We start from the raw sequence: 23809 nt of genomic DNA on the forward strand, positions 1-23809 counted from the left end.
GGTGGTCTTAGAAAAACAAATCACTAATGAATTACATTTCATCAAAACGGAAAACTTTTGTTCTTAGAAAGAAGAAAATGGAACACCGAGCCACTGAGAAGAATACATTCGTAAAACATGTATCTGATAAAGAATTTGTATCCAGAAAACACTAAAAAAATTCTTAGAGTCTGATTTCAATAATACGTACAAGACTTGAGTCTCACCAAAAAAAAATATACAAGTGTGTCGTTAAGCACAGGAAAAGATGTACAACATCATTAGTAATTAGGCAAATGTCAAAACCACAATGAGATAACACTACACACGCACTAGGTAGGCTGAATTTTTTTTTTAACTATCAAATATCTCAGCAAGAATATGGAAAAACTGGATGTCTCATACGTTGCTGGGGGAAATGCAAAATGGTATAGCCACTAAAGAGTTTGGCAGTTTCTTTAAAAAATAAATATATTTATATGTGACCCAGTAAATCCCACACTCCGTAGGTATTTACCCAAGAGAAATTAAAACATGTTTACACAAGGATTTGTACTTGTATGTTCATAGCAGCTTTATTCACAATAGCCAAAAACTGGAAATAAACAAACCCATCAACTGTTAAGTGGATAAATAAATTGTTATACATCCATATAATGCAATGCTTCTCAGCAATAAAAAGGAATGAATTGCTAACATCTACCAACACAGGTGTATCTCAAAAGCATCATGCCAAATGGAAGAAACTCAACATAAAAGATTTCATATTGCATAATTCTACTAATATTCTACTGTATTCTAGAAAAGACAAAAATACAGTCTGTTTAGCAGATCAGTGGTTTCCTGGGCTCACGGTGAGGAACATGTGCTGGCAAAGGGGCACAAGGAATTTTTGGAGGGGCTGGGAAAGTATTTTATCCTGATTATGGCTGCATGGTTGTGGTCACACAATCCTATTTGTTAAGACTCGGCTTAACAAATTAAACTGGTGAATTTCATTGTATGTAAATTATACACCAATAAAAGTGACTCTAAAAAAAAAAACAAAGATGAGCAGAAGTTGTAACAGCTGTCTATTCTTCTACCCATTCTGAGCTGGGTTTTGTGGAGGCTACAGTGAATCTGCTTGGCAAGTTGCTGGCATTGCTGTGATAAAATCAACCCTTAAGAATATCAAACTCCCTTTGTTCTGATTGAACATTTAGGAAGTAACCTTGTGATCTCGGCCGGGCGCGGTGGCTCAAGCCTGTAATCCCAGCACTTTGGGAGGCCGAGACGGGCGGATCACGAGGTCAGGAGATCGAGACCATCCTGGCTAACATGGTGAAACCCCGTCTCTACTAAAAATACAAAAACTAGCCGGGCGAGGTGGCGGGCGCCTGTAGTCCCAGCTACTCGGGAGGCTGAGGCAGGAGAAAGGTGTAAACCCAGGAGGCGGAGCTGGCAGTGAGCTGAGATCTGGCCACTGCACTCCAGTCTGGGCGACAGAGCGAGACTCCGCCTCAAAAAAAAAAAAAAAGGAAGTAACCTTGTGATCTTAATTTCCTTGAAAACCCCAATTAAGATCCAGAGAATGCTAGAGAACTCATAACTCTTAGCAGCAGTGATGAGACTACAGGGAGCTGCATGGCCTTTAGGGACACCTTCCTTTCACTGTAAAGATGTCCAAGAATATACCTTAAAACTGCCAGAAGATTGATATTTGTGACTGAGGTCCTACTTGCTCCTCAACAGTGCTGGGAAAGCACTGTCAACTTCCTACTCCAGACTTTGTCCAGTGGGATGCTACTGACCTATGAACCTGAACATCAGCCTTCCAGGCAAATATTTATCCCAACCATAACAAATAATAAACTGACATTCTGATTTCTATTCTAACATCAGTCCCCAGTTTCCCTCCCCACAGTCACTGCCCTAACCCAGTGTAGTATCCAGGAGGAGCATGGACTTTGGACAACTAGGTTCAAGTCCCAGGGGCTGAGATCTCCAAGAACATGACAGTGGAGTTGAAGAGAATGGAACTCTATCTCTCTCTCTCTCTCTCTCTCAGACACACACACACACACACACACACAGGAATTGCAACAAATTTTTTTAAAACATAGAAAAGCAGGAAGGCAAGAGGAAGGAAGGACATTCCCAGGGCTAGAAAGGAAGACAGAAATCAAAGTGATACCCGTTGGCAAAGGTTGACACTCCATCGCCAACACTGAAGACCTACATACAGGTCCCTGTGACTGGATTTCTGATGCCCACATGGGGAGAAAAGCTATGGAGAGTGATTTGAAATCAAGGCCCCAGTATAAGACAGCTGTGGAAAGGGAACTACAGTGAGGGTGGGAGTAGGAGGAAGGAGGAATAGGAGAAGGGTGGTCACTTGTGAGAAATCAGAACCACAGGCCTGCACAGCCTGTGAGTGTCGAGTCCAAATTTACACTACACACAAAGTGCAGGAGCCCCAAGCCAACGTACTAAGAGGATACCGTCAAGACTCATTAAAATTCCAGGCATCCTAGCAGAAGCAAACAAACTGTTCTAAAGAAACACTTTCACAATCCAAGGCCCATGGAACATCATAAAACAATCCCTGAAGACAAACAGACAATAAAAAATTTCAAACTACACAAGGCTGCAAACCAGCATCTGAAGAGTTTGGTAAATAAAACAAGAGAATTGCACCCCAAGATTAGAAATATTAGAAAAATCTAAAAACATTATCAAATAATTATGCCTCGAATGAGTATGATTTCTAAAATAGACATCATAATAAAAGGCGGAAAGTGTGGGGGTGGGTTAAGCATGTTTGAAAAAAGAAGTGGAAATGAAAAACAGAGATAATGTAATTAGGATTCCACTAACCAGCTTAAGTAGCAGTTTAGACACAGCTAAGAGAGAGTTAGTGAGCTGGAAGACTGATCTGACAAATCGTCCAGAGTGCTGCACAGAGAAATAAAGAGATGAAAAACATAGGACAGCAATTAGGACACATGAAAAACGGAATACTAAGTCTAAGTTAAATCCAACAGGAATTCCAGAAGGGAAGATTTCTGAAAATAGGAGGGGAGAATATTTAAAGAAATATATCTAATAATTTTCCAGAACTGAAAAAAAGATGAATATTCAATTTGAAGAAGTACAAAATAATTGATAAGAAATCCATATGTGGATGTACTGCAAAATACCAAAGGCAAAGAAAACCTGAAAATTAAAGATTAAGTACCAGATTTCCCACTGAAAAGATATTAGAGGCATAATTGTATAATCAATAGGTGTGTGGGACCTTGAGTCAGAATACCTCATTCTGAAATGTACCTCTGCCTCTTACCAGATAAATAACCTTACCTCTTTGACTGTCAATTTCCTCAGCTTAAAATGGGTATAACAATGCCTACCGCCGGGCGCGGTGGCTCACGCCTGTAATCCCAGCTCTCAGGGAGGCAGAGGCGGGAGGATAGCTTGAGCCCAGGAGTTCGAGACCTGCCTGGGTAATACAGCGAGACCCCGTTCTCCACAAAAAGGAAAAAAAAAAAAAAAAAAGACAAAAAAAAAAAAAATAAGCGCAACAATGCCTACCACAGACGACTGTGATAGTGTAAACTAAACAATGTAAGATAGACAGGCCAGGCGCAGTGGCTCACATCTGTAATCCCAGCACTTTGGGAGGCCAAGGCAGGAGGCTCACTTGAGCCCAGGAGTTCGAGAGCAGCCTGGGCAACATAGCGAGACCTCGTCTTGTCTCTACAAAAAATTTTTAAAAAGCCAGCCATGGTGGTGCACGCCTGTGATCCCAGGTAACCAGGAGGCTGAGATAAGAGGATTGCTGGAGCCTGGGAGGTTGAGGCTGCAGTGAGCCATGATCACACCACTACATTTCAGCCTGGATGAAAAAAAAAGATAGACAGATACATAGACAGACAGATGTAAAAGCATCTGACACAGATAAGCACTTTGCAAAGACCAGCTGTTGTTATTATTATTACTATCATTAAATCATTAGCCGATTCTATTACTAATATTGCTTATGTTTATATCTCCAGAGTACAGGGCAACCACAGACACTACAGAGTGTGGGGAAGGGCAAACAGGAGGAATCCCAGAAAGCAAAGAGTCAAACAGGGGAAGCCACTGTATTAAACTCTGCCCAAACCCTGGCTTGAGCCCTAAACCAAGCATTTGTGTGACAAATTCCAATCAGTACAGCTAACATTTAAAAGAATTGAACCAAGATTTGGAATATTATCCACTATAGGGATGATGAGTTAATAGTCTGACCCCAGTCAATGTAAGTGTCTAGTAAAATAAAACAAAAGAAACAAAAAGAATCAATACTCTTTGGAGGCATATAGCAGAATCTAGAGGTTCTACAACATGTAACATTCACAATATCCAGGTTATACTCCAAAATTACTCAACATATGAAGAAAACAAGAAAACCTGAACCAGTTGAAAGAAAAAAAAAAATCAAAACAAAGTGACTCTGAGAGGACTCAAATGCTGAAATTACAGACAAGGACTTTAAAGCAACTATTACAATAATGCTTACGGATGGAAAGGAAAACATGCCATGAACGAGAAGGAGCCTCAGCAAAGAAACATTAATATAAAAATGCATCAGATAAAAATTTCAGAACTAAAACAATATCTGAAAAGTAAAAATTCACTAAGTGTACTTAATAGAAGAACGAAGATGACAAAACAATGACCACAAATTTGGTGAAAGACATAAATTTCCAGAATCAAGGATCTTAGTGAATCCCAAGAGTTATTAAATACACAGAAAATTGCATCTGGGTGCCTTAGAGTCAAACTGCTAGTAACCAAACATGATCATCGGGACAGCAGCAGAGAAAACAAGTATTATATACATGGAGTCATGGCCTGAATGACCATTGACTCTTGACCAGAAACAGTAGAGGCAGAAGACAGTGAAACCACATCTTTAAAGGACTAAGAGACAAAACTAGCAATCTAGAACTTGATATCCAGTGAAAATATCCTCCAGGAATCTGACATTGTCTGATTAAAAAAAAAAAATGCTAAAAATTTGTTTCTAACACACCCTTTTTAACACAGCCAGCCAAAGCAGACTACAAGAAATATTAAAAGATGTTCTGTAGGCTGAAGTGGAACGATACCATTTGGAAACTTGTATCTTCAAAAGGAATCAAGAGCATTAGAAATGGTAAATATTTTAAAACTATTATTCTTCTTAACTTAAAAATGCATATGATAGTTTAAAGCAAAAATTAAAACCTTGTGCTGTGGAATTTATAACATATATAGAGGTTCTATATATTTTAAACTATAACATAAAGCAGGAGCAGTAAATGGAACTATGCAGCTGTCAACATTTTACATAAAGTGGTACAATATTAAATCCAAGTAGACTGTTTCTTTCTTTCTGTTTTTGGTTTATTTTTGTAGAGACAGGGTCTTGCTATGTTGCCCAGGCTACATTCGAACTCCTGAGATCCTCCTGCTTCAGCCTCCCAAGTAGCTAGGACTACAGGCACACACCAACACACCTGGTTTCCTTCCTTTTTTTTTTTTTTTTTTTTTTTGAGACGGAGTTTTGCTCTTGTTGCTCAGGCTGGAGTGCAGTGGCACAATCTCGGCTCACCGCAACCTCTACCTCCTGGGTTCAAGCAATTCTCCTGCTTCAGCCTCCCAAGTAGCTAGGACTACAGGCACACACCACCAAACCTGGTTTCTCTCTCTTTTTTTTTTTTTTGAGACGGAGTTTTGCTCTTGTTGCTCAGGTTGGAGTGCAGTGGCGCGATCTTGGCTCACTGCAACCTCTGCCTCCCGGGTTCATGCAATTCTCCTGCCTCAGCCTCCCGAGTAGCTGAGACTACAGGTATGCACCACCATGCCCAGCTAATTTTGTATTTTTAGTAGAGATGGGGTTTCTCCACGTTGATCAGGCTGGTCTCGAACTCCCAACCTCAGGTGATCCACCCACTTCGGCCTCCCAAAGTGCTGGTATTACAGGCATGAACCACCGCGCCCAGCCCAGACCAGGCTTCTAAGTAGACTGTTTCTATCTCTAGAGCTAGACCCGGAGGTCCTTTAAACACTGGAACCATGTCATATAATGCCTGGCACATCACACAGACACCTAATAAACACTGGTTTCTACAGAAATCACTCTCCCAAGACTTTGACTACCAGGATTCAATTCGTGAAAGCCTATCCGCCCCTGAGAAAGCTGAGAAAATCCAGCTTTCACAAAACCAAACCTAAGATGCATTAACTAATTTGCTTCTGCTTACAAAATGAGATATCTCAGTCTCAAAAAAAAAGGTCAAAAACATAACTGTTAAAGTAAAATTAATGAATTTGCACAGTCAATATAATATACATGAATTAATCAAAAGTATTCAATCATCTTATTAATGAATTTAGTAGAACAAATTTTGGTAATTCATGTTAAGTATATAAGGAAGGGCAGAGAGAGGAAAGATGTTTAAAATTTATCAGAAATGAGAAGTCTAAATAACAGGCATTTCTGTTTTAAGCAATGGAATTACAATTTTAGTTCTATAAAGAACAAAGAACCAGGCTGCCTACCTGCTACCACCCTGGGAGAGTTCTGCATTAATAGGCCATTGGTGGCCAATCACAGTCAACGGATCCCACCTCCATTCTCTCACTGGTTGGTTCTATACTATCAGGCACAGCTTTGAGCCCAGCCAGCCATGCTGCAAGTGCACAGCCTGGTCACCTGGCCACAGAGTGCGGACAGCTTGAGACAGCATATCCTCAAGTGTGACACACTGAATGTCATTAAATCACACATTGGGAAAGTTATTCCCTTCTTCATTTTCCAATTAAATCAAGGAAAGTTTCCTTTTGTTCAGGCATGTCTTGAACACCTCCCTAAGACTGGTAATCTTCCTTTTAATACAAAGCAGATCTCAGCTCAGAATCTTTCGCAGGCACTGTGCCTATATATCTAGAATTTAATGTTATTTTATTTCTGTTTTATATTTTGGTTAAGTTTCATTTAGAGCAACTGATGAAAGTTTTCTAAAATGTGTTTAAATAAAAGAAGTTATTTGATATGAAGAAAAATCCAAGTGGTATTATCAAAATAAAAATAGAAAAAAGTGGCACACCAATGACTGATGTCTAAAAAATACTGAATTAGCAAAATCCAAGGAAAATATTCCTACTGATACCATTATATTCATATGTAAAGAATAGTACCTTTCATTCCAAGTACTGACAATCATTTCTTCCCCCACATATGCAAACATTTTCCCTGGTGTGGATCAACAGTCTGAACTTTCTCAAAATTAGGAAATCCTACTTGAGTCCAAATTAATAAGATTATCAGTAAGATTATTACTATTTACCTGTGAATGCTGTATTTTTTTTTTTTTTTTAACTAATCCTTCAATGCACCAGGGCTTACTAAAATATACATGGAAGCAAGATTTGGCTCTCCTTTCCTCAAAGTGAATGAAAATAGCCAGCAATAACTTCAATATCAATTGTGAAGGCATTCTAACCAGGTAACGTGATGAATAACCTCTTCCCATGACGTTTTTATGGTTTTCTTCTTTATTAAATCTTAAAAGACAAACTAAATCAATCAACAATTGATGAACTATATAAAGACAACAGAGCAGGATTCCTCAACCTCAGCACTATTGACATTCCAGGCTAGATTATACTTTGTTCTGTGGGCTGTGTACTATGGAAAGTTTAGCAACATGCCTGGCCTCTACCCACTACATGCCAGAAGCACTCCCTCCCGACATTGTGAGGATCAAAACTATCTCCAGCCATTGTCAGATGTCCCCCGGGGGTGGGGGGAAGCAAGCCAAAATCACCCCAGTTAAGAAACACCGTAAAAGAGAAAGGCCAGGCAGTGTTACCTGCGGGTTATCCAGCCAGTGGAAAAGATCTGGCCCACCATTACTTCTTCTCCTCATCTCCCACTTCTCTCCTCTGCCTCCACCCACAGGCCTTGTGACTATTTCCCAGACACTCAGTCGCTTCCCCAGCAGAGGGCCTTTTCACTGGCTGATCCCTCTACAAAGAATTCCTTCTCTTCTTAAAAATCTTTTCTCATTCATCATCCTCTCAGTGAGGTCTTCCCTGACCACCTTATTTTAAAATTCCAAGTCCCCCATCTATAGCCCCCTTATCCTGATCCACTTTCCTGTTTTTCCAGAGAACCCCCTGCCTTAGAACACACAAAACATTTACTTCCTGGGTTTACTGCTTGTCAGTGGTGTCCACTCCTCCCACTCCTACCCTTAAGGTAAGAATCGTAAGAATCTCTGATTGACTCACTGATATGTCTAGGCCCCCTGAAGCGTTCAATAAAAGTTGCTGAATGAATGAATGCATGCATGGTAAAGATCCACCAGGCTAGTTTGCTGTGTCCCTTAACAATGGGAGTAGCACATAAAATGATCCTTTCTCTCAAAAAGAACGTTCTACAGGCCAGGGTGGTGGCTCATGCCTATAATCCTAGCACTTTAGAAGGCCAAGGTAGAAAGATGCTTGAGACCGGCCTGGAGGATATAAGAAGACCTCATCTCAACAAAAAGTAGAAAAAATTAGCAGGGTATGTTGGTGTGCGCTTTAAGTCTCAGCTACAGGGGAGGCTGAGATCGGAGGATCACTTGAGCCTGGAAGGTCAAGGCTGCAGTGAGCCATGACTGTGCCACTGCACTCCAGCCTTGGACTGGGTGAGACCCTGTCTCAAAAAAATAATAATTTTCTAGAATTTACATTTCTAAGGACAGGTGCGGTGGCTCAAACCTGTAATCCCAGCACTTTGGAAGGCCGAGGCAGGTGGATTAGTTGAGGTCAGGAGTTTGAGACCAGCCTGGCCAACATGGTGAAACCTTGTCTCTACTAAAAATACAAAAATTAGCCAGGTGTGGTGGTACACGCTTGCAATGCCAGCTACTCGGGAGGCTGAGGCAGGAGAACTGCTTGAACCAAGATCATGCCACTGCACTCCAGCCTGGGCAACAGAACAAGACTCTCTCAAAAAAAGAAAAAAAAAAAAAATTTACATTTCTAGCCATTGCTAAGTTGGCATGTTGTCTGGCAACTGCTGACAGAAACAAGGGGCTAAAGTCTATGAGGCAATACTACAAACAATTACTCTGGGACCCAGCAAGTCCAGACCACACATAAACATCAGGAATCTTAAGCATTCACGTTAGAAATGAAATATGAAGTAGCATGTCAATAATTCCTAGTTGAAATCTTTTTCACTGTTTTGTTTTACATTTGAAAAACAAAAAAAGCTACTAACTCCATTTATGAAGGCATCGTATGATGCAGAAGAACAAAGCTTTCTGAACAAAACAGTTTCTAATAACAACTTCAAGTTGTTTTGGCCCAGTGTAAAATATGAAATAAACCAGTGTTGATCATGTTTTGACTTCATTTGTCATCTACACTATAATAAGCTTTTAAGCAGCAGCTGCTTTCTATGTTTCTGCCGCTTTCTATATTTCTAGGTTTACTGACAAATCAACACGGGACACTACTGACTCTTTAACAAAAATGATTAATATTTAAAGCTAGCAATGCACAGTAGGAAAAGGGCTTGGAGAAGGGCCAGGGTGATTCGCAGGGGTCAGTGGCCTCTCCTACCGTCCCATATGCTCAGCCCCCATCCCCTGGCTCTGCACACACGAGCCACCTTGAACTGTGTGCCCAGCACCCCTGTAGCTCTGTTACACCACAGTCAGCAGCTGTGGCTGCTCCTGGTCCTCCAGGGAGATGTAGAGTTTTAAAATCCACTTTAATAGCTAAGACATAGATAGCTCACCTCTACCATCTAAACCACTTCAGAAGCTAGGACATAGACAGCTTACCTCTACCATCCACTTCAATAGCTAAGACACAGGTAGCTCACCTCTACAGATAGCCTTGGCTCTCAGGGAGGTTGAGGTGGAAGGATCACTTGAGCCTGGGAGGTTGAAGCTGCAGTGAGCCGTGATTGTGCCACTGCTCTCCAGCCTGGGAGACAGAGTGAGACCGTGTCTCAAAAATAATAATAACAATTGTCTAGAATTTACATTTCTAGCCACTGCTAAGTTGGCCAGGGTGGTTCTGAGCTCGCACAACCTAAAACAAGACCAGTTCCTCTTCAGGAAGGTCCTGACCACTTTGCAAAGAATAACAGGGTTATTATCCTTTGCCCCTGATATTAGGTGACTACATTTAAAAAAAAAAAAAAAAAAAAGGAACTCTTCTCTGACTAAAAGGCCCACCAGAGAAAAATATTTCTGGAAACTACAACACTGAGAAAAAAGGATTTACCCTCCTCTATGTAAACTGGTTACTCAAGAGTTATCCAACCCTGTCAGTATCTCTCTCACTTGTTGGGGCATAAAGGAAATCAGATGAGGATGCTGTAGTGTAACACACCACGGACCCGACTCCTCACCTGTGTGTCAATGCTTTTCACCAGACACCAATCTGTGCTAAAGCAGGCCAAGTATGAATTAATATGTTAAGAATAACATTAGGTCAATGTGCACTGAAGGTTCAACTATAGCAGATACGATCTAATAAACAGAAAAGAAACTTTACAGGTCATTTTACAGCAAAAAAAAATGGATTGGAAGATCAATACAGAAACAGAAAGCATGCTGAGAGCAGACTCACCCTGAACATCCCCTCCTGCCTCATGGTTCATAGTAGGCAACAACAGTAAATCTAATTCAACAGAGTAGTGGTCCCTGGACACCATAAGCCCCCATGGGAAAAAAGATCATCATGTACGTCACCACCCACAATGCCATGGTGGCAAGCACCATGGGACATAAGCACAGACAAGCAGGAGGGACACAGCTCCACTTGGAAGAGAGTAAAGAGACGTGAGACAGCGTCCCTAGAACACAGGTGGTACGTGATTTGCGCCTTGAAGATTGAACAGAAATCTGCCACGTGGGAAGAGAGAATCTGTGAAAGGGAAAAAGAATATTCCAGATGAAGGGAAAAGCAGAGCAAGGTACACTGTCTGCCACCTTCAAGTGGTTCAGGGACACAGCCATTTCACACAAAGCCACCAAGCCCTGACTGAGTAGCCACACCATAATCAGCTTTAAGTGGAAAAGGGGGAAGAAATAAACACAATAAAACATACCCAACGAAATCCCTTTATTGGCCTAGACATAAGCAGAGCTGGAGCTGGAGGCAGAATGTTATGGCATGTCTACCCCAGCAAGCATTTTCATTCAGAGCCTGCTCTCCAGCCATTCCCAATATTTATGATTCTCCATTCAACATGTCACCCTATCATTATAACTCCACATGATATATGCCACTCTGAGCCAGACCAATTATCCATACAATCCAATATTCTGTTTCTGACATATCACTAGGCGACACTGAACAGGGAACATGACAGACGTGGTACACTATGTCCACGTTTGACTCGAAACATTCGAAGATTGGTTGATGGTGGCCAAGAAGGAGTTTAAGCTTTATTTGCAAAAGCTGTACTTAGAATGAATGTAGAATGTATTCATGCAGAACTTATATAAATAAAAATTAATTCTTTAGAGGGTCACGTTAGCCACTCTTTGACTAACAACTAAATCTTTGCAAGGCGTTAGGTGATTTGGGGGCAACTAGAATACACCACTCGCATAATGTGTTATTTGAAGTAGTTTTGCTCTTCTCACTAACAGGCTTGTAAGTACTAATGCAGGTTTCTGAATTGGGACTATTTCTAACAGCAAGACTAGACAAGCTTGATCCATTTAACAGACAAAGAACACTCTCGACTCTTCACTGGCTTTTGGTGGGAAGTGACCCCCGCACACTTCACGTCCTTGTTAACTAAATTCAAACGGCAAATTGCGTAAGCAAACTTTCTCTATATAAATGTCATTCTCTAACAAGACCCACACTGATTTACTAGCTCTCATATGAGCAGATCCATCCAATGCATAATGTTTTATATTGCAAATCTTTGAGGGCTACTGATGGTTATTACTAGCACTATGCAATGGGCTGGCTGCAAAGACCAGCCTAAATCATGAGCAGCCATCCTTTCTATGCCATGCCGACACGGAAATTCCTCCTTGATCTGTGGCTTTAATCATGGCTTCCAAAACCCGTCATTATTTATGACTCTTTTATTTACTTTTATTTTGAGATGGAGTTTTGCTCTTGTTGCCCAGGCTGGAGTGCAATGGTGTGATCTCAGCGCGCTGCAACCTCCGCCTCCCAGGTTCAAGCGATTCTCCTGCCTCAGCCTCCTGAGTAGCTGGGATTACAGGCGTGTGCCAGCATGCCCAGCTAATTTTTCTCTCTCTTTTTTTTTTTTTTTTGTAATTTTAGTAGAGACAGGGTTTAACCATGTTGGCCAGGCTGGTCACGAACTCCTGGCCTTAGGTGATCCACCTGCCTCGGCCTCCCAAAGTGCTGGGATAACAGGTGTGAGCCACCATGTCCAGGCAACTCTGACTTATAAGTTGATGATCAATGGGAAACATTTACTCAGGTTACCTGATAGGAAAGAACTCTGCAGCTCAAAGCAGTTTGTATGCTCCATTTTAATGTTACCCATCTCCATTCTCCTTCCAATTTGCCCACTTGAGGGATGGAGTTGGAGAAGATGAGGGTGGTCAAGTCTACATGGCATTAATGAACGAATTGAACAATATTACTTACAAATGCAATGAGTTCTCTAGTCAGACTTGAGGTAGACGCAAAAGAAAAAAATGGTTACAGAAGACAGTCAAAATCTTTGGGATGAGTGTTGGGGTATAGGGTCCTCTATTTTCATACTGTTTGAAATAGTTAAAACAATCAAGCAATGCATTCAGACCAAGCAAGATAACTTTACCAGCATCTCCAAAACCACCTCTTGCTATCTTCCACTTACCACCTCCCGCAACGGGTAGCAACTCTCCTGCCTTCTAACAGCCTAGATTCCCTTTGCATGGTTTTATAGTTCATACAAATAGAACCATTTAGTGTGTACCCTTTTGTGTCTGGCTTTTCAGATGTTTGTGAAATTATCCGTATTACTGATTAGAATTATAGATCATCCATTCTTACAGCTGCATGGTTTTCCATTGTGTGAACACGCCAGAATTTACAATCCTTTGTAGTCATGATGAATATTTGAGTAGATTGCATTTTCCAACTCTTAAGAATCATGTGAGGCTGGGCGCGGTTGCTGAAGCCTGTAATCCCAGCACTTTGGGAGGCCAAGATGGGCGGATCACGAGGTCAGGAGATCAAGACCATCCTAGCTAACACGGTGAAACCCCATCTCTACTGAAAAAAACAAAAAAAAACTAGCCGGGCGAGGTGGCGGGCACCTGTAGTTCCAGCTACTCAGGAGGCTTAGGCAGGAGAATGGCGTGAACCCGGGAGGCAAAGCTTACAGTGAGCTGAGATCCGGCCACTGCACTCCAGCCTGGGCGATAGAGCGAGACTCCGTCTCAAAAAAAAAAAAAAAAATCAATGTGACTGGCCAGGCATGGTGCCTCACGCCTGTAATCCCAGCACTTTGGGAGGCTGAGGCAGGCAGATCATGAGGTCAAGAGATCGAGACCATCCTGGCCAACATGGTGAAACCCCAACTGCACTAAAAATACAAAAATTAGCTGGGCCTGGTGGTACACGCCTGTAGTCCCAGCTACTCGGGAGGCTGAGGCAGGAGAATCACTTAAACCCGGGAGGCAGAGGTTGCGGTGAGCAAAGATCGTGCCACTGCACTCCAGCCTGGCGACAGAGCAAGACTCCATCTCAAAAAAAAAAAAAAAAAAGAATCATGCAACTATGAACACGTTTTTTGAGAATACATGTCTATGTTTTGTTGGGCATATAACCAGGAGAATTTGTGGGTTATTCAAATTCTTAAGGTTTTCAGAGTACACATAAATCATGCAAATGTGTGAATCTTCCATCCCTGATGAAAAGCCCTTTGAACCCTTCCAGCTGCTGCTTCTTGAAAGGCTGTGCTTTCTCCTGCTGGGCTGTGAGCCCCAAATGCAGTGACCATTCCTCAAAGTGCCCAGTGCCTAGCCACCGCTTGCTGTATTCCTCGCCTTGGCTACCAGGCATTGGACACTTTGACCACTGAGCTACTGGACTCCAGACCACACCACCTCAACTTCCAAAACTTTCCCAATTAATTCCAATCTGGCTTCCACTTCTTGGCTGTGCTGAATTACTTCTCACTGAGGTGAATGAAGACCCCCTAACTGCCAAACTCCATGGCCTGTCTTCAATCCTCATCTTACCGGACCCTTCTGGGGCAAGCGTCATAAATAAATGATTATCCAAGCAAAACCCTGGCTCCAAGGCTCTCCTGGTTTCCTACCTCCATGGCTAATTTCTAGAAGGCTCTGCTGCCCAGGGAGTACCCCTTCGCCTTCTTCTCCAACATCCCCTCTCATCCTGCTCCCATGGCTCCAGCTACCACTCACCACGAATGACTTTCACATCTCCTCTCCAGTCCTAACTGTGCTCCAGAACCCTACAAGGCGGCTTTCTGGTGTCCTCGACAATGCCACCAGGATCTGTGGCACTGCTTCTCATGTGCTGCCCAGTGCCATTCACTATGTTAGACCACAGGCACCCAAAGAAGCATAAGACCCATTCTAATGGTCAATGCTATCAGGAAATTAGCAAATGCTGCCACAGGAAAATACAGGGCTCAGCAAACACAAAGAAGGGGCGCCCAGCCCAGTCTGGGTGGAAGGGAATGGAAGTGTCAGAAAAGTTCTCCATGAGACCCTGTCTCTGAGTTGCCCCTTCCCTCACCACCGGAACTATTTGTCAACCCTATCCCCCACTCCCAGGCTCATCTCCTTGATTGAGACCCCACTCCCTCTGCCTGAACCGCAGGAACACGCTGGGCATCCCACCCCAGCTTTTCCTCCTTTCTTTAAAGCACCGAGCAGCTCTAGTCACTCCCTGGTTCAGATTCTCCAGTGGCTCCCATGACTCCATGGATAAAAGGTCAACACTTTACCTTACAATGGACTTAAGGGCCATGCATGGCCTGGCCCCCATCTCCTCCACTCACCTCCTGTGTCTGTTATTCACTGTTCCAGACACACAGGCCTTCCTGCTGGTCCTTGACAAGGAAGAGCTGTACGCGGGAGGCTTTCTCTGGCTTTTCATGCGAGTATCTACAGCTTGTTACTCAAATCTCAACTCAGAAGCACCTCTCAGGGCTCTGGAGATGCCTTCTCTGGCCACTGGACGCAGCCACACTGTGCTGGCACCTTGGATCACACTCGCCTGCTATACGTCCTTCTGCTTACCTCTTTAGTGTCTTGTTTCTGCTGCTGGACTGAAAGCTTCATATGAGCAAAAACTGGGTTCGTTTTATTCTCTTCTGTGTCCACGATGCCTAACATCATGAATAAATATTAGTTGAATGAATGAATATACCAGTAAATGATGAGTCCTCCAAAGGATAGTGGTTAAGATAAATTCTGCAGCCAGACTTCCTGGTTTAAATTCCACCTCTGTCACTTACTAGCTTTGTTACTTTGCGCAAGTTACTTAGCCTTTCTGTGCCTGCTGTGAGCCTTGCAATAATAAAACGGGATTAAAAACACCCGGCCCATGGGCTTTTGTACTTCAGTCACAACAATAACGTGTCACAGCAGAGCTTGACATGCTTTTAGTCCTAAGTAAAGGGCAGTGTTTGTACCACTGCCTGGGTTGTATTCCTAAGACAGAAACTCCACAATGCTTAGGGACGCCCTACTGCCTCCCAGGTTAAGCCTAAACCCTGGGCTGGTAAAGCAGATTCTTCACTGACAGCCCCCAGTGCTATCTCCCAGTCTCTCCCACTCCCTCCCTCACACACAGCCCTTGTTCCCAAGTCTCCACCCTTCTCTCTCACCAAGTCCCAAGCAGACCAGGATCATTCAACCCTCTGCCTTTGTACCCACCACCCAAATGCCCATCGCCTTCCTCCGCCTGCCCAAACTCAAATGCCACCTCCCCTCAGAAGCCTTCCCCTCCTACCCTTGTCCTGTCTTCTTTTTTTCCTCTCTATTGTTTTTTTTTTTTTTTTTTTGAGACGGAGTCTTGCTCTGTTGCCCAGGCTGGAGTGCAGTGGCACAATCTTGGCTCACTGTGGCCTCCATCTCCCAGGTTCAAGCAATTTTCCCACCTCAGACTCCCTAGTAGCTGGGATTACAGGTGCACGCCACCACACTCAGCTAATTTTTGTATTCTTAGTGGAGACGGGGTTTCGCCATGTTGGCCAGGCTAGTCTCAAACTCTTGACCCTCAGTTATCTGCCCACCTTGGCTTCCCAAAGTGCTGGGATTACAGGCTTGAGCCACCACACCCAGCCCGGCCCTGTCTTCTTACTGGCCCAGATCTGTGTTCCCTCTTCTGCCTGGACCCTTGAGACACCGCAGGCACCTCCCTGCCAGGCTGTGGGTGTGTCAGGAGCTGAGCCCCAGGCTTCCCCACAACTGTATCCCCAACACTTTTGGGAAGGCTGATACCTTGGAAGACGTGGAGAAACATGTTATGTGCATGAATGACTTTCCAAGCATGGACACTAATACCTGTCCTCACCTCTTACATTTTTCCCAACAGGGTTAAACTAATTGGTATTTTGAAGGTCAAAGCTACTTTCCCTTTTGTTAACTAGGGTTTGTCGCAAAATTTGTTTACAAGAGCTTATTTTGTGACGAAGAAAGCCATTTAAAACTCTTCTTTTTAAACAGAGGCAATTTGTGGGAATTGCTAATGTTCATCTGTTTGTCTCACAGGAAACAGAAAATACAGAGCAACAAAAGTAAAATGCATTACGACGACGGGAAGGGAAGCAAGGTGGATCCGCTCCCACCACTCTGACTCTTGTTCCTTGCCATTCTCATACACAAATGGGAAAAATGAGACATGAAGTTTGAGCAACTTGTCAAGGGTTATTCAACAGAGGCTTTTCAACAAAGCTCAGCTCTTCCAGCAAAACCTAGTGGGAAAGATACTGATCTGGCTGGCTCAGCTGACCAACAGACCTAGGGGCTTTAACGGAAAAAAAATCAACTCTGAGCTAGAGAAGAAGTCAGCAAACCACCTTCCCTAGGCCAAATTCAGCCCACCACTTGTATTTGTAAATAAAGTTTTATTAGGACACACCCATGCCTACTCATTTATATGCTATTTATGGCTGCTTTCAGGCTACAACAGCAGAGAAGGGATCTCCTAGCCAGCAAGCCCTAAAATATCTGATCCTTTCCAGAAAAAATTGCCAATCTGATATAGAGAATAATTTGATCTCTGGGTTTTCTTCTATTTTCCAAGTATTAGATATTGCTGTTCAAATTATTTCAGGTGACAGGGAGATTTTTATTTTACAAAACTGAACATCTTTGACTCAAGCATATATCATAGTTCAGACAAAAAGTTCAATGGTTTGGTTTAGGACTCAGATTAATATAGTTTCTCTGCTTTGGGGGCTTGGTTCTTGTCCTTGAGAAGGTTTTTACAAACACAGAACAAAGTGGGCAGGTAACACAGAATGCTTTTTGCTTTGGAAAATGTCTTTTACTCAAGGTTGAACATACACTGCTCCTCCTAGCATTAAGATTCCATGATTCTCTCTATATTCCATTGGCTTAGCTAATCCTGTTTTCACCAAAGGTCCAAATATCATTTGTTGGATAGAAGTATATCCTCTTCCAAGTTCTTTAATAGATATCTCTTCAAAGCTAAACATTTGAAAAGAAATACACTGACCCCCAAACACTAACGTATTTTATGAGTCAGTCTTTTGAAGCTAAATGTATCTTACAAGAACTCTGCAGTGACTTCAGAATTGGAATCCAGCCTTCCAACTCTTCCCACAGATGTTTGATCATATGTGATACTTTCATCTCCCTTCTTTAAACCTTTTACTATGGAAATTTTCAAACATATACAAAAATAGAGAGACTAGGCCCCAGCAACCAACTTCAACAAGTATCAACATTCTGCCATTTATTTTTCCATTTATCCCTCTCCTGACTTTGTATTTACTGTTTGTTGCAGTATTTGATAGCAGACTTCACAGATCAAATGATTTCACCCACGAATGCTTGTTTCTGTTAGATGAGGCCCTTTTCCTTTGAACAAAACCATGACACTATTATCATATCCAACAAAACAATTCTTAATATTATCTAATACCCAGTCCAAACTCAATTTTCCCTGTCTCAGTTATGTATTTTTATAGTTGGTTTGTTCAACTAAAGATCCAAATATGACCATATATTGTATTTTGTTGATAGGTCTCTTAGGTGTCTCTTCATATTTGCAATAGGCTCCCCTCATTTTTTATTCACCCATCACTGACACACATTTAAATTCTAGTTGGCCAAACAAACCTTACCAACAATAACACCTCTTCAGCCTCCATATGCTATAAGCAAAACCAGACATTCATAGGCTTGTAGATGCTTAGGCACAGACATACAGCTCCACCTTCCACGTGCAATTCAACATGAAAACCAATACGCCAGGCCATCCCACATACTTTCTGCCTTCAAGAGAAGAAATTTAGATTGCTTTAGCAAGCCAATTCTCTGAAAACAAATCTCTTCTGTGCTGCAATGGCCTGAAGACTCTGAATGATTTAAAAAACAAGACATCCATTCATTACGGCTCCCTTTTGAAATTAGCCAAACATAATAAGGAATCACAAAGTAAATCAGACAAAAGCCTCGTAATCCATTATCGTTAACATTAACAACATTAATTGAGCACCTAGATCACACGAGACATTGGATTATAGAAAGGATGACCTGTGTCCCTACCCCAAGGGACCTACAGTCTAAACAGAGAGGTGTCACATCATTTAGACACAAATGCCCAAGGAGGACCACAGTCACAGTACCACCCAAACTGACATCCATTTCCTATCCCCTAGGTTAAGAATATTTATGAGGTTGATCCATGTGGTGGAATAAAAAAAAAAAGAGCAGAAGGAATTGCATTTGACTGAATTCCACCATTCATGAGCTGTACCATAATGGATAAGTTACTCAACCTGATTCTCCGTTTTCTCATCTGTAAGAGGAATAAACCCACCTACCTCACAGAGTAGCAGCTGGTAACACTGAATCATAAGCTCTTATGTAAAAATCCAGCAAAGATGATGATGATGATAAAAATCACTGAATACAAAGCACTAGACTAGAATGTTTTCTGTCTATCCATCTAACCCTCACACCAGTCCTATGAGGTAGCTCCCATTCTCATGCCATTTTCCAAAGAACTGAACAGAATGGGTGAGTGTTTTACCCAATGTAACACAGCTACAAGTGTTAGAGCGCCAGGAGGTAGAGGATAAAACTTCAGGGTTCTTTCTGCCAATAATGGTATGATAATACCTCCCAATACTAGCATGGGGAGGTGTAGGGGCAGAAGCAGAGTGGCACGAATGAGCGTGCCCTCGCGTACAGATCAATTATGTTATAAACTCCTAAGGTACAGCATTCCACAGCTCCTACCCTTGCCCAAACAGGAAGCCCCCAGGAGGCTCCCAGAGTTGTCCTACCCAAGGTGTGGTTATGTTCAGAGACGTAACGGTGGTTTCCTTCCTTACTGGGGCAAGTCTTCAGCTGTCTGCTAAAGAGTTATTAAGCCTTTTTAATCACAAGTCTCAAACACTAACATTCGTTCAAAGATTTGTCCAAAGTAAGATCATAATTTTTTCCTATATAATCCCTTACTTCCTTTTTTGTACATACATAGGCAAAAAAGGACTGAAGGCAGGCAGTCATCAGAAAAGAGGTGCAACTACCCTGTGGCCACTCTACTGTAAGAAGGCTGACCTAGCCTACGTTCAAGTGGAAAGGGCCCCTGACGGAGAACTGAGGTCCTGGCCAATAGTCCTGGCAGATCTCCTAGCCAACAGCCAGGACCTATGCCACCCACGTAAGTGACATCATTCGGACTTCCCCAAATGAAACCACATTAAGCAGAATCACCACCCAGTCTACCCACAGATTTGTGGGAAATCGAATGCTGTTGGTTTCAGCCATTGAGTTTTGGGGTGGTTAGATAACTGAAACAGCTAGAAAATAGCTTTCCAGTCAGACCAAATACCAAATCTATGAATGAGAAGCACCACAGGGCAGCTAAACATTGTTTATCAATGGAAATGATACAACTCTTTCAATCTGAGCATGCCTACCAGCTGAAACATGCAGCACGGTAAACCTGGATCTATACTGTACCGGGCTCAACACTGTTAAATAACCACTAATAATGATCACATTAATCACAGTAACAGCAGCCAATATTTACCAAATGTTTATTACATAGTAGGCATTGTGCTAAATCCTTTAATCATTTAATTCCTTATAAAAGCCTTTTGAGGTGGGCCGCTATAATGCCCATTTTACTGATGAGGTCGCTGAGGCGTAGAGTGGTACATTGACTTGCCTGGGATCACACTGCTAGTAAACAGTGATAGGGGATTTCACTCTTGGCCATCGGATTCCAGACACCGAGCTCTTAACTGTCAGCTTGTTTTGACCCTTCAAAAGTGTTATGCTACTTTAACAAAACCGCCCCTTGTTTTTTTGTTTGGTTTTTTTTTTTTTTTTGAGACGGAGTATTGTGCTGTTGCCCAGGCTGGAGTGCAGTGGCGCTCACTGCAACCTCTGCTTCCCAGGTTCAAGAGATTCTCCTGCCTCAGTCTCCCGAGCAGCTATAATTAGAGACGTGTGCCACCATGCCCGGCTAATTTTTATATTTTTAGTAGAGACAGGGTTTTATCATGTTGACCAGGCTGGTCTCAAACTCCTGACCTTAAGTGATCTGCCCCCTCTGCCTCCCAAAGTGCTGGGATTACAGGCCTGAGCCACCGCACCCAGCCGAGATTGCACCCTCTGAGTTAATGTGTGTCAAGAGTTCAACACTGGGCCGGCGCGGCGGCTCATGCCTGTAATCCCAGCACTTTGGGAGGCCGAGGTGGGCAGATCACGAGATCACGAGGTCAAGAGATGGAGAACATTCTGGCTACATGGTGAAACCCCGTCTCTACTAAAAATACAAAATATTAGCCGGGCGTGGTGGTGGGCGCCTGTAGTCCCAGCTACTTGGGAGGCCGAGGCAGGAGAATGGCGTTAACCCAGGAGGTGGAGCTTGCAGTGAGCCGACATCGTGCCACTGCGCTCCAGCCTGGGCTACAGAGCAAGACTACAAAGAGTAGTCTCAAAACAAAAGAGTTTAACGCTGTCTGGTCCATGGTAAGTTTTCAGTACACACCAACTTTTACTATTAGGAAACCTACAGGTATGGATGGAAAGATGAGAGGAAGTACTGTATATGACTGGCGTACAGTACGCCCCCAATTAATGTTAGTTATTTGGATGATTTATATAGGGCTTCTTCACCAGCAAGCACCCCGGTGCTTGCTATTTTTCTGTTTACAAGTAGGCTCTCCCCCACACCCTGTGAGCTCCCTGCGTATAGAGCTGTTTCCAACACATCCTTGCAGGTCCGGAGCCCAGAGCAAGTAGCTGCTCAATAAATGTTTCTTGACGGGAGAGAAAACGCTTCCTTCCTTCACCACAAATGTGAACTTGGATTTCCAAGATGACACCTCCCCCAGCTACCAGCCCTTAACATGATTTCAAAGAAGAGGGCAAGAAGTGACAAGGGACCCACCCAAGAAATGCGGGGCCCAATGGACTCCATGGGATAAGAGATGGAGCTGGGCTTGTGGCCAGGACACTTGAGAAGTCCGTGAATTCCGTGGCCGGCCACACCGAGAGAGGGACCTCCCCAACCCCCCAGCACTCCTAAAAGTCCCTAGGAAAAGGGCGAGGCCCTGAGAGGGAAGTCACCCAACTCCCAAGTGGTGGGTCCCCCGCCCACCCACCATGAGTCGACTAGGACTTGAAACTACCCCCTCCCCCCCCGCCGCCCACCCCGGGGCAGCCGCAGGCGTAGGAAGAAAAGAAGTGACAGGAAGTCAAAAGTTTCCCCAACAACAAAAATCCTTCCCTCGAGGGAAGGGCTCCCACCCTCAGCCCGCCCCGCCCAGCGGGGAGGGACGGCCCCCAGTGGATCTAGGCAGTTGAGGGTCCCGCTGTTCTGCTCCCGACGAGGAGGGCCTGGCTTGAGAGTCCCCCGCCCCGCGCTTCGTGCACCCTGAAATCTTTGAGAGCGTCCCAGGGAGGGATAGGGGTGCCCCAACTCTTACTTACAGTCGTCTAAGTCATCCTGCAAGTCCACAAAGTACAGGGGGATCTCTGAAAACCAAGAAACACACAAGGAGTTACCAGGGGGCTGCGGCGAGAGAGGATGGGGTCGGGCAGGGGCCCCTTGGCCTCGCGGGGTGGTCACGGGGCGAGAGGGAGGGGAGCACCCCTGGCGTCCCCCGAACCCAACCCCACTCACCCGCCATCTTGGGATGGGCCTGGAGGCGGGACGGACAGGGGTGGGGGAGCCTGTAGACAGGGGCGGGGCCGTCGGCTTCAGGCCCCGCCCCCGGCCCGCGCCGGCCGTCGGCCCCGCCCTCTCAGTGAAGGTGGCTGCCGAGGTGGGCGGGGAGGTCAGGTGACCCGGCCGGCGTCCCAAGATGGCGGCGGCGGCGGCGCCCGGAAGGCCGCGGCGGCGTCCAGGCTGCTAAGGCGGGCCCCACGCGGCTGGCAGCGGACAGGCAGAACCTAGGGCCGGAGGACAGGCGGCAGCCACCTCTGCGCGGACCAGGGCTGGGCCGTCTGGCGGCAGCGGCGCCAGGGGATGCTCCTGCTGGGCCCGGCCTCTCCTTTCTCAACTTAGGGCGGCGGCGGGCCCGCGCCCGTGGCTCCCGGGCCATGGCGCTGAGGGAGCTCAAAGTGTGTCTGCTCGGGGTGAGTGGCGGTGGGTCCGGCCGGGAGGGCCACGGGAGGCTGGGCTGGCAGGGACCCCGGATCCCCCATGTCCCCTCTTTCTTTCCCCCATCCCCCGTCCAAGACGCTGTCTGCCAGCCCCGTGGACCCTCCCTCCAGGTCGGGAGCTGTCCCGCCCACCTCTTGCACCCTCCAGAAGGTCCTGGAGGCCGGAGGGACCTTTCCCTTTCCCCTTCCCCTCCCTGGAGCCCGTGGACTCTTCCCGCCCCTCAAAGAGCAAACAGCCCCGCCTTGCCTCTCCATTGCATCTGGGTTAGGAGAGGGTTTTAAATAGTTTTCTCCCAACTTACCAAGGTATTAGTTGGGAGTTGGCCGAGTCTTCCAAAGTAGAACCCGTAAGAGGCCTTTAGATTTTACAAGCAGCATTAGCCTACTTTGTCTCTTGGGGGTGTTTTCGAACTTGTGGGATACCCCTGCCACTTCTCCAAAGAGTTACTTTGCCAAGTAACTCTTCCCGTGGAGACAGGGGGTGTTCAAATCAGGAAGCCCCAAAGACTAGTTTGAAGCTTCAGCTTCCTGTCTTGTCAGGAAGGACAAGGTTGGCCATTTCAAAGCCTTCTGTCTGAAATTGATGCTGTCATTCCAGTTTCTGCCTTAAAAGATAGACAGGAAACTCCATTAACTAATCTTTATTCCCCAAAATAGGGTGGGGCTAGGATTCTTCAGGGATTACTCAGAGGTAACCCAGGAGTTCAAAGTTTACTAACATGTTAGAAAGCAAGTGGACTTGTTACTTTTTACACGAAGCAGAAACTTTGGCTCTTTCAAAAGGTCCTAATCTGTCTTAAAAACTGCAAAAACCTCGCTCTTTTAGCACATTTGGAATTTCCTTAATTACTCCACTAAATTTTTATGACAACCGCTTTTGTGTTCCTTGGTTTATAAAATTTACACATCTAGGGTGATTTTTCTAAAATCCTGAACTTATGCCATAAAGTAGTTTTTGGTGTCTGCCAAAAGGT

The 23809-nt window shown here is 44.3% G+C and overlaps 2 protein-coding genes across 7 annotated transcripts in view; one reads left to right on the forward strand and one right to left on the reverse strand.

The window, feature by feature from the left end:
* Positions 1-22693, reverse strand: part of LOC117068984 (serine/threonine-protein phosphatase 4 regulatory subunit 1-like) — a 93852-nt gene extending 71159 nt beyond the window's left edge. For 4 of the 6 annotated variants that reach the window (XM_033186863.1, XM_033186865.1, XM_033186864.1 and 1 more), the window contains exons 1-2: positions 22354-22496; positions 22161-22205 (exon numbers count right to left, since the gene is read on the reverse strand). In XM_033186863.1, the coding sequence (XP_033042754.1) occupies positions 22161-22205; positions 22354-22360 (52 nt within the window). In that variant the 5' untranslated portion in view covers positions 22361-22496. Of the gene's footprint in view, positions 1-22160; positions 22206-22353 lie in introns of all 6 variants that reach the window. The other 2 variants (XM_033186862.1, XM_033186866.1) reach the window with 2 other exon arrangements.
* RAB22A (RAB22A, member RAS oncogene family) overlaps positions 22497-23809 on the forward strand; it is a 52864-nt gene continuing 51551 nt past the window's right edge. The window contains exon 1 of the mRNA XM_033186870.1: positions 22497-22808. Within this exon, the coding sequence (XP_033042761.1) occupies positions 22773-22808 (36 nt within the window). The 5' untranslated portion in view covers positions 22497-22772. The remainder of the gene's footprint in view (positions 22809-23809) is intronic.

This window comes from Trachypithecus francoisi, unplaced genomic scaffold (genome assembly GCF_009764315.1).
Source record: "Trachypithecus francoisi isolate TF-2019V2 unplaced genomic scaffold, Tfra_2.0 Lachesis_group21, whole genome shotgun sequence".
Classification (NCBI taxonomy): domain Eukaryota; kingdom Metazoa; phylum Chordata; class Mammalia; order Primates; family Cercopithecidae; genus Trachypithecus; species Trachypithecus francoisi.